At 30.0% G+C, this 18,518-nt stretch overlaps 2 protein-coding genes across 2 annotated transcripts; both read right to left on the reverse strand.

The window, feature by feature from the left end:
* Window positions 1–6,954: 6,954 nt before the first annotated feature.
* Window positions 6,955–8,127, reverse strand: LOC123212298 (protein ELC-like). The gene has a single exon (XM_044631387.1). It carries the CDS (start codon window positions 7,985–7,987, stop codon window positions 7,010–7,012), a length of 978 nt encoding a protein of 325 aa, XP_044487322.1. The 5' UTR covers window positions 7,988–8,127; the 3' UTR covers window positions 6,955–7,009.
* A 6,697-nt stretch (window positions 8,128–14,824) lies between these two features.
* LOC123212016 lies at window positions 14,825–17,155 on the reverse strand. Its single transcript, XM_044631034.1, has 3 exons — window positions 15,932–17,155; window positions 15,668–15,851; window positions 14,825–15,524 (listed from the first exon to the last, which is right to left on the reverse strand). The coding sequence occupies exons 1-3, from the start codon at window positions 16,349–16,351 to the stop codon at window positions 14,965–14,967; spliced, it is 1,164 nt and encodes a 387-aa protein (XP_044486969.1). The 5' UTR covers window positions 16,352–17,155; the 3' UTR covers window positions 14,825–14,964.
* Window positions 17,156–18,518: the final 1,363 nt, after the last annotated feature.

The following is an 18,518-nucleotide window of genomic DNA, read 5'->3' on the forward strand; positions in this document are numbered from 1 at the left end:
TGAGTAATGTTTTATTATCAAAATAGAAAGATTACCTTAAAGATAGATTACTTAAAAGATTACTGGATATAAATAATTACTATGTTTGATAAAATTTGGTAGGTATAAATAATTATTGTGTTTGGTTAAATGTAATAAAATATTACTAGTAAATTATTTTACTTAGATGCGTTTGAATATAATTATTTTTAAATATGTTTTATATTATTTGTCATATTAATTAAAAATAAATTTATTTTTGTCTCAAAAAATTAATAAATAATAATATAATTATAATAAAATCAAGATTACATTGATAATCTTTAAATACCTAAGGTGAATATAGTAATCAGATTACCACTTATATTACCTGTCACGTCAGCATTGGTAATAGAAGATTACTATAATCTTTTATTACTGACAAACCAAACAAAATGATAAAAGATAGATTACTAACATAATTTTCAAAAACTAGAACCAAACGGCCCAAAGATTAAAGAGGAAGGTCAACTTTAGATGGTACATCTTGTAATTGTAAAGCATTGCTCTTGATTAAACAAGTTATATATATGTTAAACCTCATTAAAATTTGATTTTAAATTTTTCAATGTTGAGTTAAAATGTCACTTTGCAAACTTAAAAGGTAAAATCTTTTGAGCTGTGTTATCATATAATTGGATATTATTTTATCATTAATTCAAAATCACTCAATCACATAATGATACATATAAGTGTATATAATTTTATTGAAATTTTTTTATCAACTTTCAATGTATTGTCATTTAATCTATTAGGATTTTTTTTTTCATAATAGACTAAAATATCATATCTTAAATTTAGGTTTTTTAAAGTTTTTTTTTTTTTAAATGGCTAAAATAGCTTCTTTTTGAAAGGTTGGATGTAACACCAATGTTTGTGTACTAAGAGTATTTTTGTCTTTTCATATTAAATTGAGTTAATGTTGATACTTGATAAACTAAAAAATGGTTAAATTTTTAATAATATGTATTTAAGTAGTCAAACGAGTGTGCATAAAGAGTGCACACTTGTTTATATTGTGTTAGATAAATAAAATTGATAACATATTACATAGGATTATTTCAAACAGATGAACAATCTTTTACTAAGGATGATCGACTGTTTCAATAGTTATTGTTTGAATTTTTATGGAAGAGAACATGTATCCACACGAGTCCTCTTCATTTCACACCACAAAAATCTATTACTCATAAACTGCTTCTAATATTTCAAGCATCCAAAGGTGATGCTTTTTTCAGCTTGATGGTGAAATATAAGTGATGGCGTGGAAATGAATAAGAGACGGATGTTCATGACAGTTTTGGGTAGAGTCGGTGGTTGCGAGATGGCAAGTAAGCACGAGGAAGATGCATGCGGGTATATCAGTCATTTCGTATATTTTAATTTATTTATGGAGTTCTATTTACGATTATGATTTTTTTATGTATTAAACCACACATTTGGGTTGTTATTTTATGTATAGATATCTTTTGACGTTTCTGTTGTGATTTATTGAATTAAGGGGTTTTTTTTGAAATTTTATGTAGAGTTTTTAATTTCCCCAGATTTAACAAGTTGAGGAGGGAGCAAACAACTTTTTTGGTCAACCTAATTTACAGAAATTAATAAAAGCTATATTTTGAGCTTCAAACATCTGATTGACCAAATTTAGATCTGATTAATCAAATTGGGTGATTGACTTTCAAACGGTTAACACCACAAAAATGTTATTTATAGATCGAATTGTACTATTTTAGATTTTTATAATAACTATGTTTGAGGTAAAACAATAATATTTTTTAATTTCTAGATAAACCTAACGAAAACTCATTTTGTAATAGAGTTTTGCAATCCAAAAATTTAGGATATTAATTAAAATAACCAATTTTTTTTCTTCATATATATATATATAAAATCACTTTTTTTCATATTTTATATATATAACCTAAAATATATAATATCTAGAATATCCTTAGATTTTCTACTCATCTAACAAAAATTCACTCAGTCAAGCATCAACTTATTTGATCAAGATATAAAACTCATCTACTCACTCAATCAAAGCTGAAATATGAGATGAAATGAAATAAAAAATTTGAAATTTTTTTATGACTTCAATGATAGAAAGGTGACCAACCAGCTAACGAACTAATTTATTCTTAAAAATTGATTAGTTAAATGTTTGGCCGGTCAGTTGACCCATTTGACCAACTCATCTAGCGAACTCTAAATCTCATAATCATCTTATTTTAAAGATAAAGTCAAATTAAAAAGTAATTATATTTATATAATAATATATGTATATGGCAAAAAAAAAAAGTTATTTTAATTAATACCCAAAAATTTTGAATCATAGAGGGCAAAACATTCTTGCATTTTTATTTCTAATAAAAATTCTTGTATGTCATGTGGAAGCATCACAATTTCAGTTACAATAATAAATCACCAAGCTATGATGTCGCTAGAGAAAATCTTATCGTAAAAACAACCAAGATTGTTAAGAGTTGGAGTTTCGGAAAGCAAACAATGAATTGTCAACATCAAAACACGAGACTAACTCGATCACGCTGAATTTTTTTCTCATAAATATGCTGATCAAAAAAGAGTTAAATCCGACAGTTTAATAATTTTAAAGTTAAATCCGGTTCATCCTGGACCAGTTTCTGCAGATGTTTGACATGGTTGACGACATCATGCATTGATATTTTCCTCCCAATGCTTCGCTTCCTCCTTCTCTCAGTGGTTTCTGCTACTTTCCAGAGTTTTCTACTGCATCTTGGGCTTTCTGCTGCTTCCTGAAGTTTTTTACTACTGGGTTCCCTTCCTCTTTAGCTGCATTTTCCTGTCAAGGAGCTGCTTTTGGTGATGCTTTCTGGTTTGCTGCTTCAGCCAAAGTGTGTTTTCGTGGCCTTTTCTTAAGTTGGTGCAGCACATTGAAGTCAGTTTTCTCTGCCTCTCCTTGCATGCCCCTAAGCGTTTTGGAGAAGCCTTGCCCTGTTGCTGCTTGTCTTTTGTCCATTTGCCCTCTTCCTAGTTCCTTGCCAAGTTTTCTGCTGATTTATTTCTAGATTTTCCAGATTTTCTTAGGTGTCATGTCTTCTTCCAATCGCCTAGGCCTAGTTGCCTTCTGCTGGTCTTTGGGTGGTTGCTTGGAATTTTATCCTTTTACTAGGTTTTGATGGTTGTTATTTCTTGGGTTTCCTATAGAGTGTGGTTTGGCTTGTTGTCTTGTTTTCTTGGGGGTTCTTTTGTTTGGTCGATTTTGTGGTCTGTCAAGTTTGTTGGTTTTTTTTGGCCTTTCTCGAGTTTGGTCAAGCTTTGGTTGTTTCAGATCTTTTTTTGAGATTCCTCTTTTTTTTTTTATTAATATATACATTTACTTAAAAAAAAAACATGCATCAATATTTATTATTGTTTTTGTTACGAATTTATAATTTTATGTATTTCTACTCTATTCGTAATGTTATGTTAAATGCATATATTAGATTTGTGTTTTATTCACACTTTAATCTATTCATATGTTTTGTTTAATGTAGTAAGTTTGATTATTGTTTTAATTTGTGGTATAATAGTTATGTTACATAATTAATCTGTAATAGTATTTAAACATGTGTTTTACAAGATTTAAATTGAAAATTATACATAAAATAAAATTCAGTATGTAAATCACATGTAATAGTATTTCAACACGTGTTTTGTAGGGTTTAAATTGAAATTTTTGTATAGAATAAAATTAAGTATGTAAATCACGTGTAATAAGACATAATTTTTTCAGGTTTTTATACAAAAATGAAACTCTGATTAGATCGATCAGTTCGACCAAAATTAGTACCCAAAACAATTCATGTCTTAGTCCGATTCTTAAAACGTTGTCTGATACTATGAACTATAATAGACCAGGTATATTTTGGTAAAACAATAAAAACAATATTATGTGTACCTATTTTAGATATACAATTATGTGTATACTCATTTATGTTATTACATAACTGAATGTTACTTTATCATTAATTCAAAATCATTTAATCATGTGATAACACATATAAGTGTGTTTATATTAGTGTATAAAAAACGAGTATTAATAATTTTATTAAAACAATAATAATATGACTCACCCAAAAATAATAATAATATTATTATTATATATATAATTTTTTTATATAATTATATTTAAAAATAATAATATATTTTTATATAATTAAATATTATATTATATTTAATTTTTAATTATCTAATTATATTATATGATATACCTTAATGGAAGCATAAACTTACTTTTCATACAAGCTTTTATTCCAGTTTCTAAATCTTAAAGAACAAACATTTTTGCTGTTATTTTTACTTTTCAGGGCAGGTACTCCGACCTGCTTACCTGTTGTTCACATGGGTTGGGCTTGGTGATAGTGTACTGCCAAATGTAGGCCATTTTGGGCCCATGGTCAACTCCAATTCCAATGATAAAGGGCCTCCATGGGCCATAAGCAGCTTCAAATGCACACTGTCTCACTATACAATACACGGCTGGACACTGTTCACCCCTATCGTTATATTCGAAAGGCAAGTTTAACTGGTCATTCAAGTGTAGATTCGGGAATCCCAGACTAATTAAATCCATTTGGAAGCTCAATGAAGTAGGAAAGATGTTGGAATTCTAAATATTTATGTTCTGACCCATTTCTGATTTCATTTTATGAATGAATGAGCTTAGAAGGAAATTTTGATTTAATAATAATAAGTGATGCAAAATTCCAATACAGAGTTTTACCTTTTGATATCAACAAAAGCTAGTTAATTGTCAAAATTAGAGAATTCAAACTCATTCATAGCTTCGACACCTCTCAAAAGCCATTTGTAGCCTCAATTCCCACGCAGGCTATAGACTAACTTCACATTAACCTTAAACAAATACTGTAATACTTATAATATCACAACCCGCATTACACGATTACAACTAAGTATTGTAAAGACAACTTATATAAAATAGTGTATTTTGTTAAAATAGTTATTTTAACAAAACACAACGTTTCTTTAATTGAAGTGAGTACATCATTTTGGTTTCTCAAATACGTTATCGTTTTCATCAAAATATATTTACTCTTCTCTTTTTTTCTCTCATTTTCTCTATAAAAAATCAACGGTTAGATATAAAATTTTATGTTTCATCAGATGGTGATGATGGGTAAGGTTTTGCTTATGATTATATTACATCTATGATTGTAACGTATTGTTATACTCATAGCTTGTTGGCATAAAATTTTGATTGTACAAATAACTATAAACACTGAATCAAAGGTTAATGAGAAAAATCTTGAAGAATTATTTGGAAATATTATAGTTTCTTACTCTAGTTTTTCAATAGAAATTTTATTTTCTTACTAATATTTTAGAACTGTGATAGTAACTCTAATTTTAAATAATATAAGCTTTGGTAGAACCTTTTATAAAAGCTCGTATATTTTTAAAGTGATCAAAGTCACTTGAAATCCCAACCGTTCCTACATAATTTTAAGTTACTACTTTATTTGTCAAAGCTCTTATCCAAGTCGAGCTTATAAAAGCAAGTTAATATATGTATTTTAAATATTTATGTATAAAATAATTAATACATAAAATATTTTAAAAGACATAATATATATTATTTAAAATTTTATCAATTTTATTAATCTTTATAAGGTATTTTTTTTTATGCATGATTTTTCTTAATTTTATTAGTTTACTTTTTCATTATATAATCACGATATTTTTATTCAGGGTTTTTTAATAAAATTTAAGAGTAATTGTTCATGTTTATATAAAATTTTATAAAAATTAATAATAAAATTATGTCTATATATTTTTTATATATAATTTAAATACATTGATGATGTGTTATCGTGTGATTGAATGATTTTAAATTAAAAATAAAAAAAATCAAATCATATAACAATACATCATTTATATATATAAATTATATATCAATCTATTTTTAAAAACAATGTTTTTAAAACCAGACTGGTGATCGAATCAGTTGTCTCACTAGTTCATGGTTCAATCGGAGAATCAATCGGTTCAACTTATTATCAAATTATAATGAATAGATTTTTCTTAAAAATTTGTAAAAAAATAAAATCAATTAAGATACTCACACCTATAAAGATTAGAATATATCATTTTTAAAGAGTAACAATTATTTATTTGATTTTAATAAAATAATTAAAATAAAAAATGTTTCAATCTCATTATACAAAAAAAAAAACATAATTTTATAAATTATTGTCTATAAAAAATATTTTAATAGATATGAGATATTTTTTTTAATTTTATTTTTTAACTTATTTTATTTACAAATATTTAGAAATTCATCAAATCTAATAAAAATAATTAAATTATTCAAAAATAATTAAATTTTCAAAAAATATTTAAAATTTTGGTCAAATATGATTAAACTCATTTTTTAACAAGTTCAATAATTTTTTTTTTATGTTAATTAGATCAAATTTAGAGTCAATTCCTATAAAAAATTTTAAATATTAACAGGTCAACCGTAAATACACTAGCGAACCTAGCAAAAAATTTATTAGGACATGATCCATAATATTGCCGGTCATGCTCGTGCACCAAGCCCTCCAAAATCGTGGACTAGCACAACTTGCCTCCCCACGCCTTAGCTTGTGACACGTTGCATTACACCAATTTAGACACGGGCCGGCTCAGCCGTCGTTAACGCTAGTTCATGGGATGTTGGAGTGTCAAATTTTTCAGTTTTCGCGGTGTCCATTTTATTTAAAGGCAGGTTCACTCTGAAATGACAATGTTTCATTTGAAAAAAAAAAAATGGTACAGGGGATGTTCTCGGTAATTCAGTAGTTATGTGATATAAAGTGTCAGTTTATTACATTTAAAAGGCATGTTTAATTGTTCATCCAAAGTGTAAATTTAGAATCTCAATAATAATGAAATCCATTTGGAAGCTCTACGAAAAAGGAAAGACGTTCAAATTTATTGAGAATTAATATTAACCTACGCACAAAGACTAAATGAGTATATTTGAACCTTTTAATGTGACCAACACATACCTGTGAAAGAATTGCTCTCTGGCCAACATTCTAACTTGCCTCATATAAACGTCAAACTGCACCACTCCGCCTTCAACCGCCTTGTCCATTGCATATATGACATCCTCTATAGCATTATCAGCAGCCAAATTTTCAACCACAATTTTCGACCCTTCATCAATGGCTTCAAATGCATTTTCGATTTCATTCATAACTTGGAACGACGTCGGATCATTTGCAGCCAGCCAATTCCTCAGCACATCACCTTTCTCACCCAACTCCATCGCTCTCTCCTTCAACTTCTTCCTTTCCATCTCCAGCTCAGCAACTATCCTATCAATATCACCGGCTCTCTTCTTCATTTCTAGCTGCAATATCGACAGCTCCTCTATTTCTCTGGCAGTGGTGGTCTTCGCTGCCGCCACGTCGTAGTGAAGCATCCCGGAGAGGCGGTCGACAGCCTCCCGCTTCGAAACGAAAGAAGGGTGTGTGAAGGTGGAACCGGTGGCGTGAGAAAAGATTTTGACAAGGTTGCGAACAAGGTCGGCTAAATTGTGGCCGGGGTACGACCAAGTTTGAAGATAAGCGGAGGTGATTCCTCCGCAAGAATCAACAAAGGGATGGAGATGGTGAGAATGATTGGCGGCGTTTGGGGAAATAAACACCATGGGAGGCATGAAAGGGTAGTTCTCATGGACCCAAATGGTGAGATGAATAGGAGGTGAGGAAGAACAGACACGGAGATACCCAGCGGCGTTTAAGAGGTTAACTGTGGTGCCATCGTTGTGAGTAAATGAGTCGTTTGAAGGGATGAAAGTGGGGAAATCCTGAAAAAGAGAAAGAAGGTGTTTTCGGATGACCCATTTTTGTTTGGAGTCTGTGTAGGATAGAGCAAAAGGGGAAGTTGCACAAGAAAGTGCAGTGTCAATGAATTCGATTGAAGATGTCGGCGCCATGGATACGCAAATCTCCCAGGTTGAACAGGAATTTAAGCAAATCTCTGAGGTGTTGATTTGATTTGGTAAAATAAAAAAGGACTTGAAACGTTGAAATCAATATGGAAAAGTTGTTAACAAAAATTTAGCTGCTTGGATGATTTCAGAGATAATTCCAAGTTCCTTCGACCTCATTAATAATTTAACATACAAATCAACGCTCAATTTGACCAAACATCTCTTGCTTATGTTTTGACCTATTCTACTTTTCATTTCTTGATTGAATCAGTTTAGAAGGGGATTTTAATTTAATATTATATCGAGGCAATTTATTATTAGAAGGGGATTTTAATTTAATATTATATCGAGGCAATTTATTATTAGAAGGGGATTTTAATTTAATATTATATCGAGGCAATTTATTATTTGATTCATCTGAATTTAACTCAAAAGGGTCAACTCAAAAGTAAAAATAATAAGCAATAGATATGGTAAAGATTATGTTAGGTTGGTTTCAACATAATCCATTGTATCTAAAGATTGAGTCGTGTTTAGTTATATCAATTGACGATTTTAATAGATCGGATAAACCCACTAAAATATCAATACCTACAATATTACCCAAAGTTCATGAGTTTTGATTTTGTGGGCTCTTCACAGATAGCCAATAAACTTATATATTTTTGTATATATTTTCTATTTTAAATTATTTTAAAATCTTATTATATTTTAATAAGTTATACCAAGTTTACCATGAGTTTTGCCCCAAGACCCCCACACAACCCACCAGGCTAACAGATTGTGCCAAAAATAGCGGTCTTGCACCCAATCCAACCCAACCCTTCAACCGTATTTAATAAATCATATGTCTTCTATCATATTAAGTTGCTACTTTATTTGTTACAAGATAAAAAGTCCAACACCATTATTCAAGTCAAGCATATGAAATAAAGTCAGTGAGAATAAACAAAAGTTTAGAAGATAAATACTTTATAAAAGAAATATGATCAACGGAAGAGCTTATAGGATATTAGAAAAAATATTAAATCTATTTAACAGCTGAAATTTTTTATCAAACAGATTTTACTGAGGGAGAACATATTCAGCTTGGATTTTTCTTCTGAGCTTTAGTATTCTATTAAATTAAAAAATTTACATGTCACATTATCTACTTGGTTGAACACTCCAAGATCATCTATAAGCTATATATATAATTGTTCACATAATTATTAAAGAAAGAATAATATTATATATACTCATTTTGAGTACGTAATTATGTATATTTATATGCGTTATCATATAAATAATATTATTTTATTTTTAATTTAAAATTATATAATCATGTGATAACACGTAAATATAATTTTATTATTAAAGGAATTTTCAAGCAAACAAACAACCCCTTTAGGGCTGGACTCGAGCCGAGCCAGCTCGAGCTCGAGCTCAAATCGGCTCGGTTCAAGCCCGAAACGAGCCGGGCTCTGCTCAGTTCGCTCGAACTGGCTCGGTATATATTTTTTTTAAAATTTTGTATACAAAACAACGTCATTTTGATCCATATATATTAAAAACGATATCATTTTGATATGAAAAACTAGTCGAGCCGAGCTAAGTTGAGCTCGAGCCGAACTCAAGCCGCCCATAAATAAACCGAGCCGAGCCCGAGCTCGACTCGGCTCGAATCCAGCCCTGAACCCCTTATTCAAAATTAATGACCCTGCTGTCTATATCTCTCCAGCAGGCCCAAAAGGGTGACAATTGAAGGCCCAAAGTTATAAAATACATGTCTTCAGCTATACGCTTGAAGTAAAAAAGGGGGTTAAATTAATTAAAGAAAATAAAGGTAGGTGGGTTGGTATTGGTTGAAGTTGAGAAAAAAAGGGTTTGGTAATTGGTACTTTAAACATGATTCAAGCCAAACTTTTGCCTAACCAAGTAAAGATTAAGCCTTTTCTTCTTCAATATTTATGATTGCCAATGTGACCTATTTATTTACTTTTGGCAAGAGATTTTTTTTTTCCTCTCTCTTCGGACTTTGGCGTGTTATATGGGGCTCCTTATTTACCTATAACTTTTTAACTCACATTCTATTGTTAGGGGCCAATACACTTTACCTAATGCTTTTCCCAATTTCCCACCATCCAAGCTTCACCTTTTGATGTAATTCTAATAACCAATCAGTAAAATTATGTGTACAATCGATAATATATTATAATATATTTAATTATTTTGAATTATAAATAAAACAATATGTAATTATATTAAGGTATATCATCATTTATACACATTATTTATGCATATAATACTACTCATAACCAACAGCCTAAAATGGATATGTTCAACGTATTTAAATACAATTCATAAAAATATATCTTATTTATTGGAATAAAACTTTTAAAAATAAAGATTTTATCAAAGAGTTCTCAGTAATTTTATTTAAACAATCAAATTTTATGTATCTAATTTTGAATATTTAATTAAATATTCAAATAATATATTATTAAAATATTAAAATATTTTAAATTAAAAATAAAATGATAACTAATAATATAATAATATCCTCATAATTCTTGCTTTTTTTTTTTCTATTTTCAAAACAACTCTATCCTAAAAATATCGATAGAATGGACCCCACACATATATAAAATATATAATTTTTGATAAAAACATATATTTATTCTTTATCTGTTTTTATATATTTTATGTTTTCCTAAAACGAAATTTTCATTTCAAATATATATTTTTTTACACAAAAGTCTAGACAGATTTCAACTTTGACATATTTGGCACAATTAAAATTAAATAAAATAATGAAAATTTATAAAGGTTTTATCAGCTTTTGAGATCATAAATTTCATTATTTTCTTCGTGTTTTCAAATAAATATATCAAATATATTTTAATTTTTTGTTTTTTTAAAGAAAAAACTTGTCCAACGTATGTCATTTAAAGTAATATCATATATACTTATTTTAGATACATAAATAAATAAATAAATATATATATATATTCATATGTATCATCACATAATTAAATTTTTTTATTTTTAATTTAAAATAACATAATTATATAATAATATATACGATTATATATATATATATATATATATATATATATATATTTATACACTCAAAATAAATATGTATAATTTTATTGTTTCATTTAACCTATTTCCCAATCATTTTTAATATTTAAAAAAAAAAGAAAATGGATACACAAAATTTATAAAAGAAAACACCCTATAAAATATTTTACATATGCAAAGAGAAGATCTAGGTTATATATTTGATATTATTATATTTCAGTAAAATAAAGTCTATCTTGATAATTCAAAATTACAAAGCTTGTATTTTCATAAAGTTATATAAAATCAATGTAATGTAATTTTCATATAAACTTATTGGATGGGTCAGATTTCATGGTGAAAATAGTTTGTGTGGTCTTAAAAAACAGAGGATATTATTAATAAAATAACGTTTTTATCTCTATTATTGGTAACGAAAGTTAGATAACGATTGAGCATTTAAATTTTCAAAAAAATTGTTGAGTGAAAGATCGGTAATGCATCAAACCTTTGGTGGGAAAAAGTCTTTTGGAGCGGGGCAAAGTCTGAAAAGATGTAAAATTGGATGCATCTGAAGCCAAGACAGTGATGATATTAACGTGACGAAACTGTTTGTAGAAATGCCAAGCTGAAGCAGTAGAAGAAGAAGAAGACGTAAATGTACCAAACACAAATGGAGATCAACTTTAATTGAATTTCACAAGGTAAAAAACGAATCCTCCTCTTTCCTTTTTTGCTTTTTTCTTCTTCCTCTTCTTCTTCCTTTTGTTCTTTTCTTTATAACCCCCTTTACTTTTGCTCCAACAACAGCAAAGTAAAATCTCTGGTCCAACTGATACAGTAACAGGTTTTGGTCCCCCTTTCGGAATCAAAATCATTCAAAATAAAAAGGTTTACCTCACATTCCCAAAAAAAAAAAAAAAAAATCATAAGATGGAATGCGTATATGATTTTAAATAAGCAATTTTGAGTCCATTTTGTAGACTTTTTTAATAATTAAAAATTTAATATTAGAAAATTAATTAATTTATATTTTCTTAACTAAACAACTAAAAGAAATATTTCATAAAGCTCAAACAGGCATTACTTGAACCAGGTGGCTGAGAGAAGAGATACCAAAACGATGAGTTTCAATGAGCAGAAATTGCTTTTTATTTACCACATGTTCCATTACTAATTTCACCAATTTCCTTTTTTCATTATGTGAATTTAAGTCACACGTGATTAAACACATAACACACAAAATTATTATTTTACACGTGTGAGTGGAAGATGAACACGATAAGTATAAGACTTTCTTATTAATATTTTGTTTGTATATTTAGATATTTTAGACGTATTTATTTCTGGGTTCCGTACGACTTCGGGATTGTTTTTTAATATTGTTAAACTTAAGACTATATTTATAGACTGAGAGTGATTCCACGTTGAATGTTAAGAAGAGAAAATAATAAATATATTAATCCTTGTGAAATTAATTTAAATTAGAGTAATATTATTTATATAAATAATAATATATCAATTTATAATTAAATAATTTTAAATTAAAAATAAAATATTTTTAATTATATGATAATATATCATTATTTATATATAAAATTATATACCTTATTTTATTGTTTAAATTTTTGGTCAATGGTAGGACTTTTCTTCTATAGAATTATCTTAATTTTTTTCATGTGATTTTATTTGGGCCATTCCAAATATAAATTTCCTTAATTTGTAGTACACCTTATACACATTTTCTTTGATTTTATGTATATGTATATTTTTTTCTTTTCCTCCGAATAAATTGATAGGCTATAAGTTTTTGAAAAATAAAGATTATCAATAAAATTTATATATCTATTTTTAAAATATAAATAAATATTTATTTGATATATATTAAATTAATATCTAATTATATATATGATAACATATATAAATATATATTTATATAAATTGATGGGCACGTATGTAAATGGGTGTGATGCCTTGGGTAAGATAGAAAATTTCCAAAAGGAGAACAACGAAACCGAATAAAGAAATGTCTAAACTGTAAATCACAAGCAAACCAAATATTCTCACTCGGGGACTAGTAAACAGATTAAGAGAAAGTTAAAAACAAGCAGGTGGTGGGTTGCTGTCACGTTAATGTCAAAATTTAGACAAAATCTTATTTTATTTATTATTAAAGCTGAGCGGCATTTTTATCCTTATCTATTCTGAGAGGAGAGGATAATGTTTCCTCTCAGTTTTCGTTTCGGCCGCATACGACGTTGTCCTCATTTTTCGAATTCAAACATTAACTTAACCACTAAGAAAGGGTAATCTTGACAATTCACCTAGATTTTTTTAAATTTGATTACTTTCGTAATTAGTTATTTTCCATAAATTTATATATATATATATATATATATATATATATATATATATTCAAATAATGAAAAAAAAAAAAGGTAAAACTGGAATATTAACGGTTAAATAGAACATAAGTGAATGAATTAGATAAATATTTTCAGAATAAAGAAGAATTAAAGTGATATAAAATTGAGAAAAAATGTATTTTAAAAGTTAATTGTAAAGATAAAAAATCTAAAATTATATAAATCATATACTAATTATTTATATTTTTAAATATAAGATCTAATTTTTATACCCTTCATTGGAGATCTTAATTTAAAAAAAAATAAAATTTCTCAACCTTTTTAAAATTCAGAGAAACGGACCGCACACGAGCTTTTACCTTTATTAAAATAAACAATGCAGCAATCAGTACAGACGGTGTTCAGTAAATTTTAGAGAAGCAATGATTGTTCTGTGTTTAGAAAATAAAAAATTTAAATTGAAAAAGAAATAAAAGAGTAAAAGCTGAGGCTAAAGTGAACGCAACGGCATTCTCTATAAGAATAGTTTTTATTTTATTTTATTTTATTTTTTAATAATTTTGGATTTCAAAGAGTTCAGAAAATGGTATCATTGTTTCGTTGCAAACAAGAAGTTCTGCTTTCGGTGAGGAGCCGAGGAGGATGAGATGGGGCATTCAATTCAATAGTCTTTCTTTTGTTATTATAATATGGAGTGGTTGCCTGTCACTTTCACCCAAAGTTTTTTGTACAAATTTCTTTTGTCATAATTTTGAAAAAAACTGACATTGTCACCCCCTTCCCCCTGTTTTTTTCCGTTAAATATACGGGTTGGAATAGTAGAATTTTTTTTTTAATATACCTTTGACAGTTTATGACAAATTTTATCAATTTAAGTGCTACTATTCCTAAATATAGACATTTTAAGTAAGTTCAAAAATTGAGCTTCTCTTGTAAACTGAAAACTCAGAGGGTGACAAGTAGAATATAAAACATGAGTAAGGCGAAGAAGGTAAATACAAAATTCCACGGTTGGCCAAACTGTTGTAAAGGCAAGATTTTCGCTTGAAATTTAAGTCCCCAAAGACTTTTGAAAAGGGGAAGCTTCGAGTCGCTGCATTTTTCAGTTACCTACGAACTGACTTTGCCGCTGTTGCAAGTAAAATTAAACCGCAAGTGTTTTGCTTGTTCTTTCAACGCTCCCAAATAAATTCAAACTACCAAAATATTTGAGGAGTTGTTAAGTACACAACATTTTGGCCTTCAATATCTGGAGCAATGTTTGATCTTAAATGGGCGTCCATTTTTGACCGAGATTCTCACCACAAGGAACAGTAATAATACTATAATTGGAACAAATTCTATTCCATTCATCAAGAGGTTTACCTGGGAAACCATCTGTTCTTGTATATTGAATTAACAAAAAAAAAAAAAAAATTCTACTATAAGCTATTCATACAAGGATTTTATTGATGATATTTGTAAAACACCCTTACATAAAAACCCGAAGGGGATTTATAAGGTAGTATATGACGAAACCCATATAAGCTTTTTCTCTAGAAGATTATTTAGAAAAAAAAACCAAAATTTTCATGGCTGATGATCTTCAATGACCGAGGCCAAACCAGTCACAATTCTAGCTCCAATCTGCAAACTATTGGGCTTAACTTCAGGTGGTTTCCAATCTTTCACCCCCGCTTTCACTTCCACTTTCTTCTCCTCCTCTGAACTCCCAGACAAAACAAACATAGACTCTCCCAATTCAGCATCATCCACCGAGTTACTGTCGTTGTTATTGTTCTCCCCACAACTCACCTTGAACTCGCCTTCAGATAAGCCCAGAGGCTGATTCGTCTCAATTTTGGCATGGGATCGCGGGTGAGGAGACAGCCACTTGGCTTTGATATAATCGGCTTTTCTCCATGGAGGAATATGCATTCCTTTCTTCTTAAGGCTCTGTTTGGCCGCCTCCGATATGATGCTTATAATCTTCTGAAGACGATCCGCTTTACCCACAAAGATACAAGGCAGTGTTTGGAGAATTGATTTATAAGTCTTTGTTGATCTAGCGATTTCGAATTCTGATCTGAAATCAATGTCGATAATCAATCTTTCACCTTGAATTATCACATCTATGTATTCATAAGCACCTGATACCAAAAGGACAAACATATATATTAATTTTTCATTGGGTTGAGGATAAGATAAAATCAATTCCTTTTCGTTCCTACATTTTCTGAGGAAACAATCAGATATGTTTTGTATTGTATAATAAGAAAGAGAGAGAAAGTACCAGCGGGACAAGAGGGGGATTTTTCCCAATGAGATTTACAGATAGAGGCGTCGTATCCGAGTGCCAACAATCCATCAGTCACAATACTCCTGCAATTATCGTCTTTCCTTTTATTCTTCTCTACAATCTTTGCCGTGTCTGCAAGTAAATTCCTTTCCGAAACGCTCGCACAAAGCACCAAGCTCTGTTCCATTCAAAATAAAATTAATTAATAAAACATATTTCCTTGAAGAAGAATATTTAAATTTTGTTTGCTGTATGCACCTTGAGAATTTCAAACGCTTCGCCGGAGGAAGCGAGGTTGGAGTCGCCAAAATAAGAGTCCAATTCGTCTTCGGAGCCGTCGTTACAGCTGCCATTGAAGCAATTGCAACGGCTGCGGCCACACCTGACTGGACCGGATTGTTGCTTCTCGTTGTTCTCCTCGATGAAGTTCTGGACCATTTTCGCCAAGCAGACTGAGCTAGGTTCGAAATCAGCCGGACCGCCACCATTGAAGCTGCTGTCCTTGCTGAAATGTAGTGGCTGCTCCTCGATGACGACAACGCCGGCCTTTTCTGCGGCTGAATTTCTCAAAAACTGTCGCTCAAACAGCCGCTTTAGTCGCGATTTCACTACCGGCTTTACTGGTTCCGAATGAACCGATTCTTCCGCTGTGTGAGAATCGATTGGTTGGATCTTCATCGGAAAAGGAATGATCACCGTCGATCAAGAAATACTATGACCGATCTTAAAAAAAAATCATAAAAATCTCTCCATTTTCTCAAAACCTACTTTTGTTTCTTGAGTTAACAATATCCTAGTTAGTTCATAAAACCAACATTACACAATCAAACAATATCTCCAAACTCCTCTACACTGATCCTCCTAAATTCTTCACCTTTAATCCCAAATTATAAGAACGATGAAAGGCTATAAAGCTTTAAAGAAAACTACAGGTCAGTTAAAAAATTAGTAAACCGACAAAAAAAAGTTGGGCTTCTACCCTCTACACATCCATCGAAACAATCTATCTCTCTCTGTTAACCAGATCAGCGAACCGAATCGACACAGAAACCCAAAGTTTCTTGTATTTGCCCAAAATTCCAGAGTCTTAAGCTAAAATAAGCACCTTTAATCTGCGATTATTCTATAAAAATATGCCTCTGATTTGCTGGACAAAGCGTGGAATAACTTCGAAACTCTGCCAAGTAAAGTCGCTTTTGCTTAGGGTTTCCAAATGAGGTTAAAGTTACCGAAATACGTGACGACACAAGAACGTAAAGTTTTGGCTTTCGCAATCGAACAACGACTGGTCGTTGAAGCCTTCATTTTTTCCGGACAAGAGTTTTAACGCCCGGCGAGTTTTCGCCGGAGCGGTGACGGAAAATGAACGAGAAAGGAGGGGAGAGAGAGAGCAAGTAAAAATGGTTCAAAAGTAGTACAACGGAATCGAGAGCCTTGATTGTGCGTCGTTTTTGGCCTTAGCCAGGGGATGTTTCGGAGAGTGGAGCAGATATTGTGAGCTTTATAACCAGAACGGTAAGTGATGCTGACCTGGACTCTTTACCACGTGTCCATCCTACGTGTATGAAAACACAATCGGTTGTGCAAGGGGTACGTGTCAAGGGATGAATTGATCCTCCTCGTGGCTTCTTCCACACGACGCCACGTTGTGGCGTGATGACGATAAGGATTGATTATAATTTCTAAAAAATCATTTAATTATAGAATAATATTTTAATTTATATATACGAAAGGTCAATGTACATGTCGCTCTGACGAAAATGCTCATGTTGACGCTTAAAGCAAGTAATTAACACGAGTCAAGCACTCACACGTGGGAACGGACAGGTGGATAAGATAGTCATTTGGAGCAAGGGTAAAAAGTAATAAGTGAAAAAGCGGGGGTGGATTTGTTCGGAATAAGGGGGAGTGGTAGGTGGAGTCCACATGCTAGGACTAATGCGTACTCCGTTGCTACGTACAGAGGGGACCTGTAACTATAATGCAGAAGGGCCAATTTGGGAAAGAAGGGAGAACCTCTTTTTTTTTTATCACTCTTTCAGAAAACGGGTAGTTGGGACGTCGTTTAGTAGGCACGCGGCTCTATTTCGACAAGGACGTCAAGTCGTTGGAGTTAGATGTGGACACGTGTCCGAAATTTGCAAATGGACACCGTCGGATCCTTCAAATTTGAAATTCTAATTGATTAACAGTAATGAAAATCAGTTGTCAGCTAAATGAAAAAAAAATATATATATATTTTTTAATTTTCTGAAAGGAATTTTTGACAGCTTTCCTTTGGAGCGTTTTATTTACGTACCATGTAGGACCGTTTGATTATGATTTTTAAAGGTTATCTTAGTAATTTATTATTTATTATTTATTTAATTTATCAATAATAAAATATTACAATAATATTCTATTATCAATACTGACGTGACAGATAATATAGGTAATAATCTGATTACCACATTTACCTTAAGGATGCGTTTGGTTAAAAATTTTTAAGATTGTCTTGGTAATCTATCTTTTATTCAATTGTTTAGTTTATCAGTAATAAAATATTACAGTAACCTTTTATTATCAATACTGACGTGATAGGTAATATAGGTGGTAATCTGATTACCACCTTCACCTTAGGTATTTAAAGATTACTGGGGTAATCTTGATTTTATTATAGAAAAATTATTATTTATTAATTTTTTGAAATAAAAATAAATTTATTTTTAATTAATATGACAAATAATATAAAAAATATTTAAAAATAATTATATTTAAGGGTATTTAAGTAAAATATTTTACTAGTAATCTTTTATTACCTTTAACCAAACATAATAATTATTTATATCTATCAAATTTTATCAAA

This window comes from Mangifera indica, chromosome 3 (genome assembly GCF_011075055.1).
Source record: "Mangifera indica cultivar Alphonso chromosome 3, CATAS_Mindica_2.1, whole genome shotgun sequence".
NCBI classification, from domain to species: domain Eukaryota; kingdom Viridiplantae; phylum Streptophyta; class Magnoliopsida; order Sapindales; family Anacardiaceae; genus Mangifera; species Mangifera indica.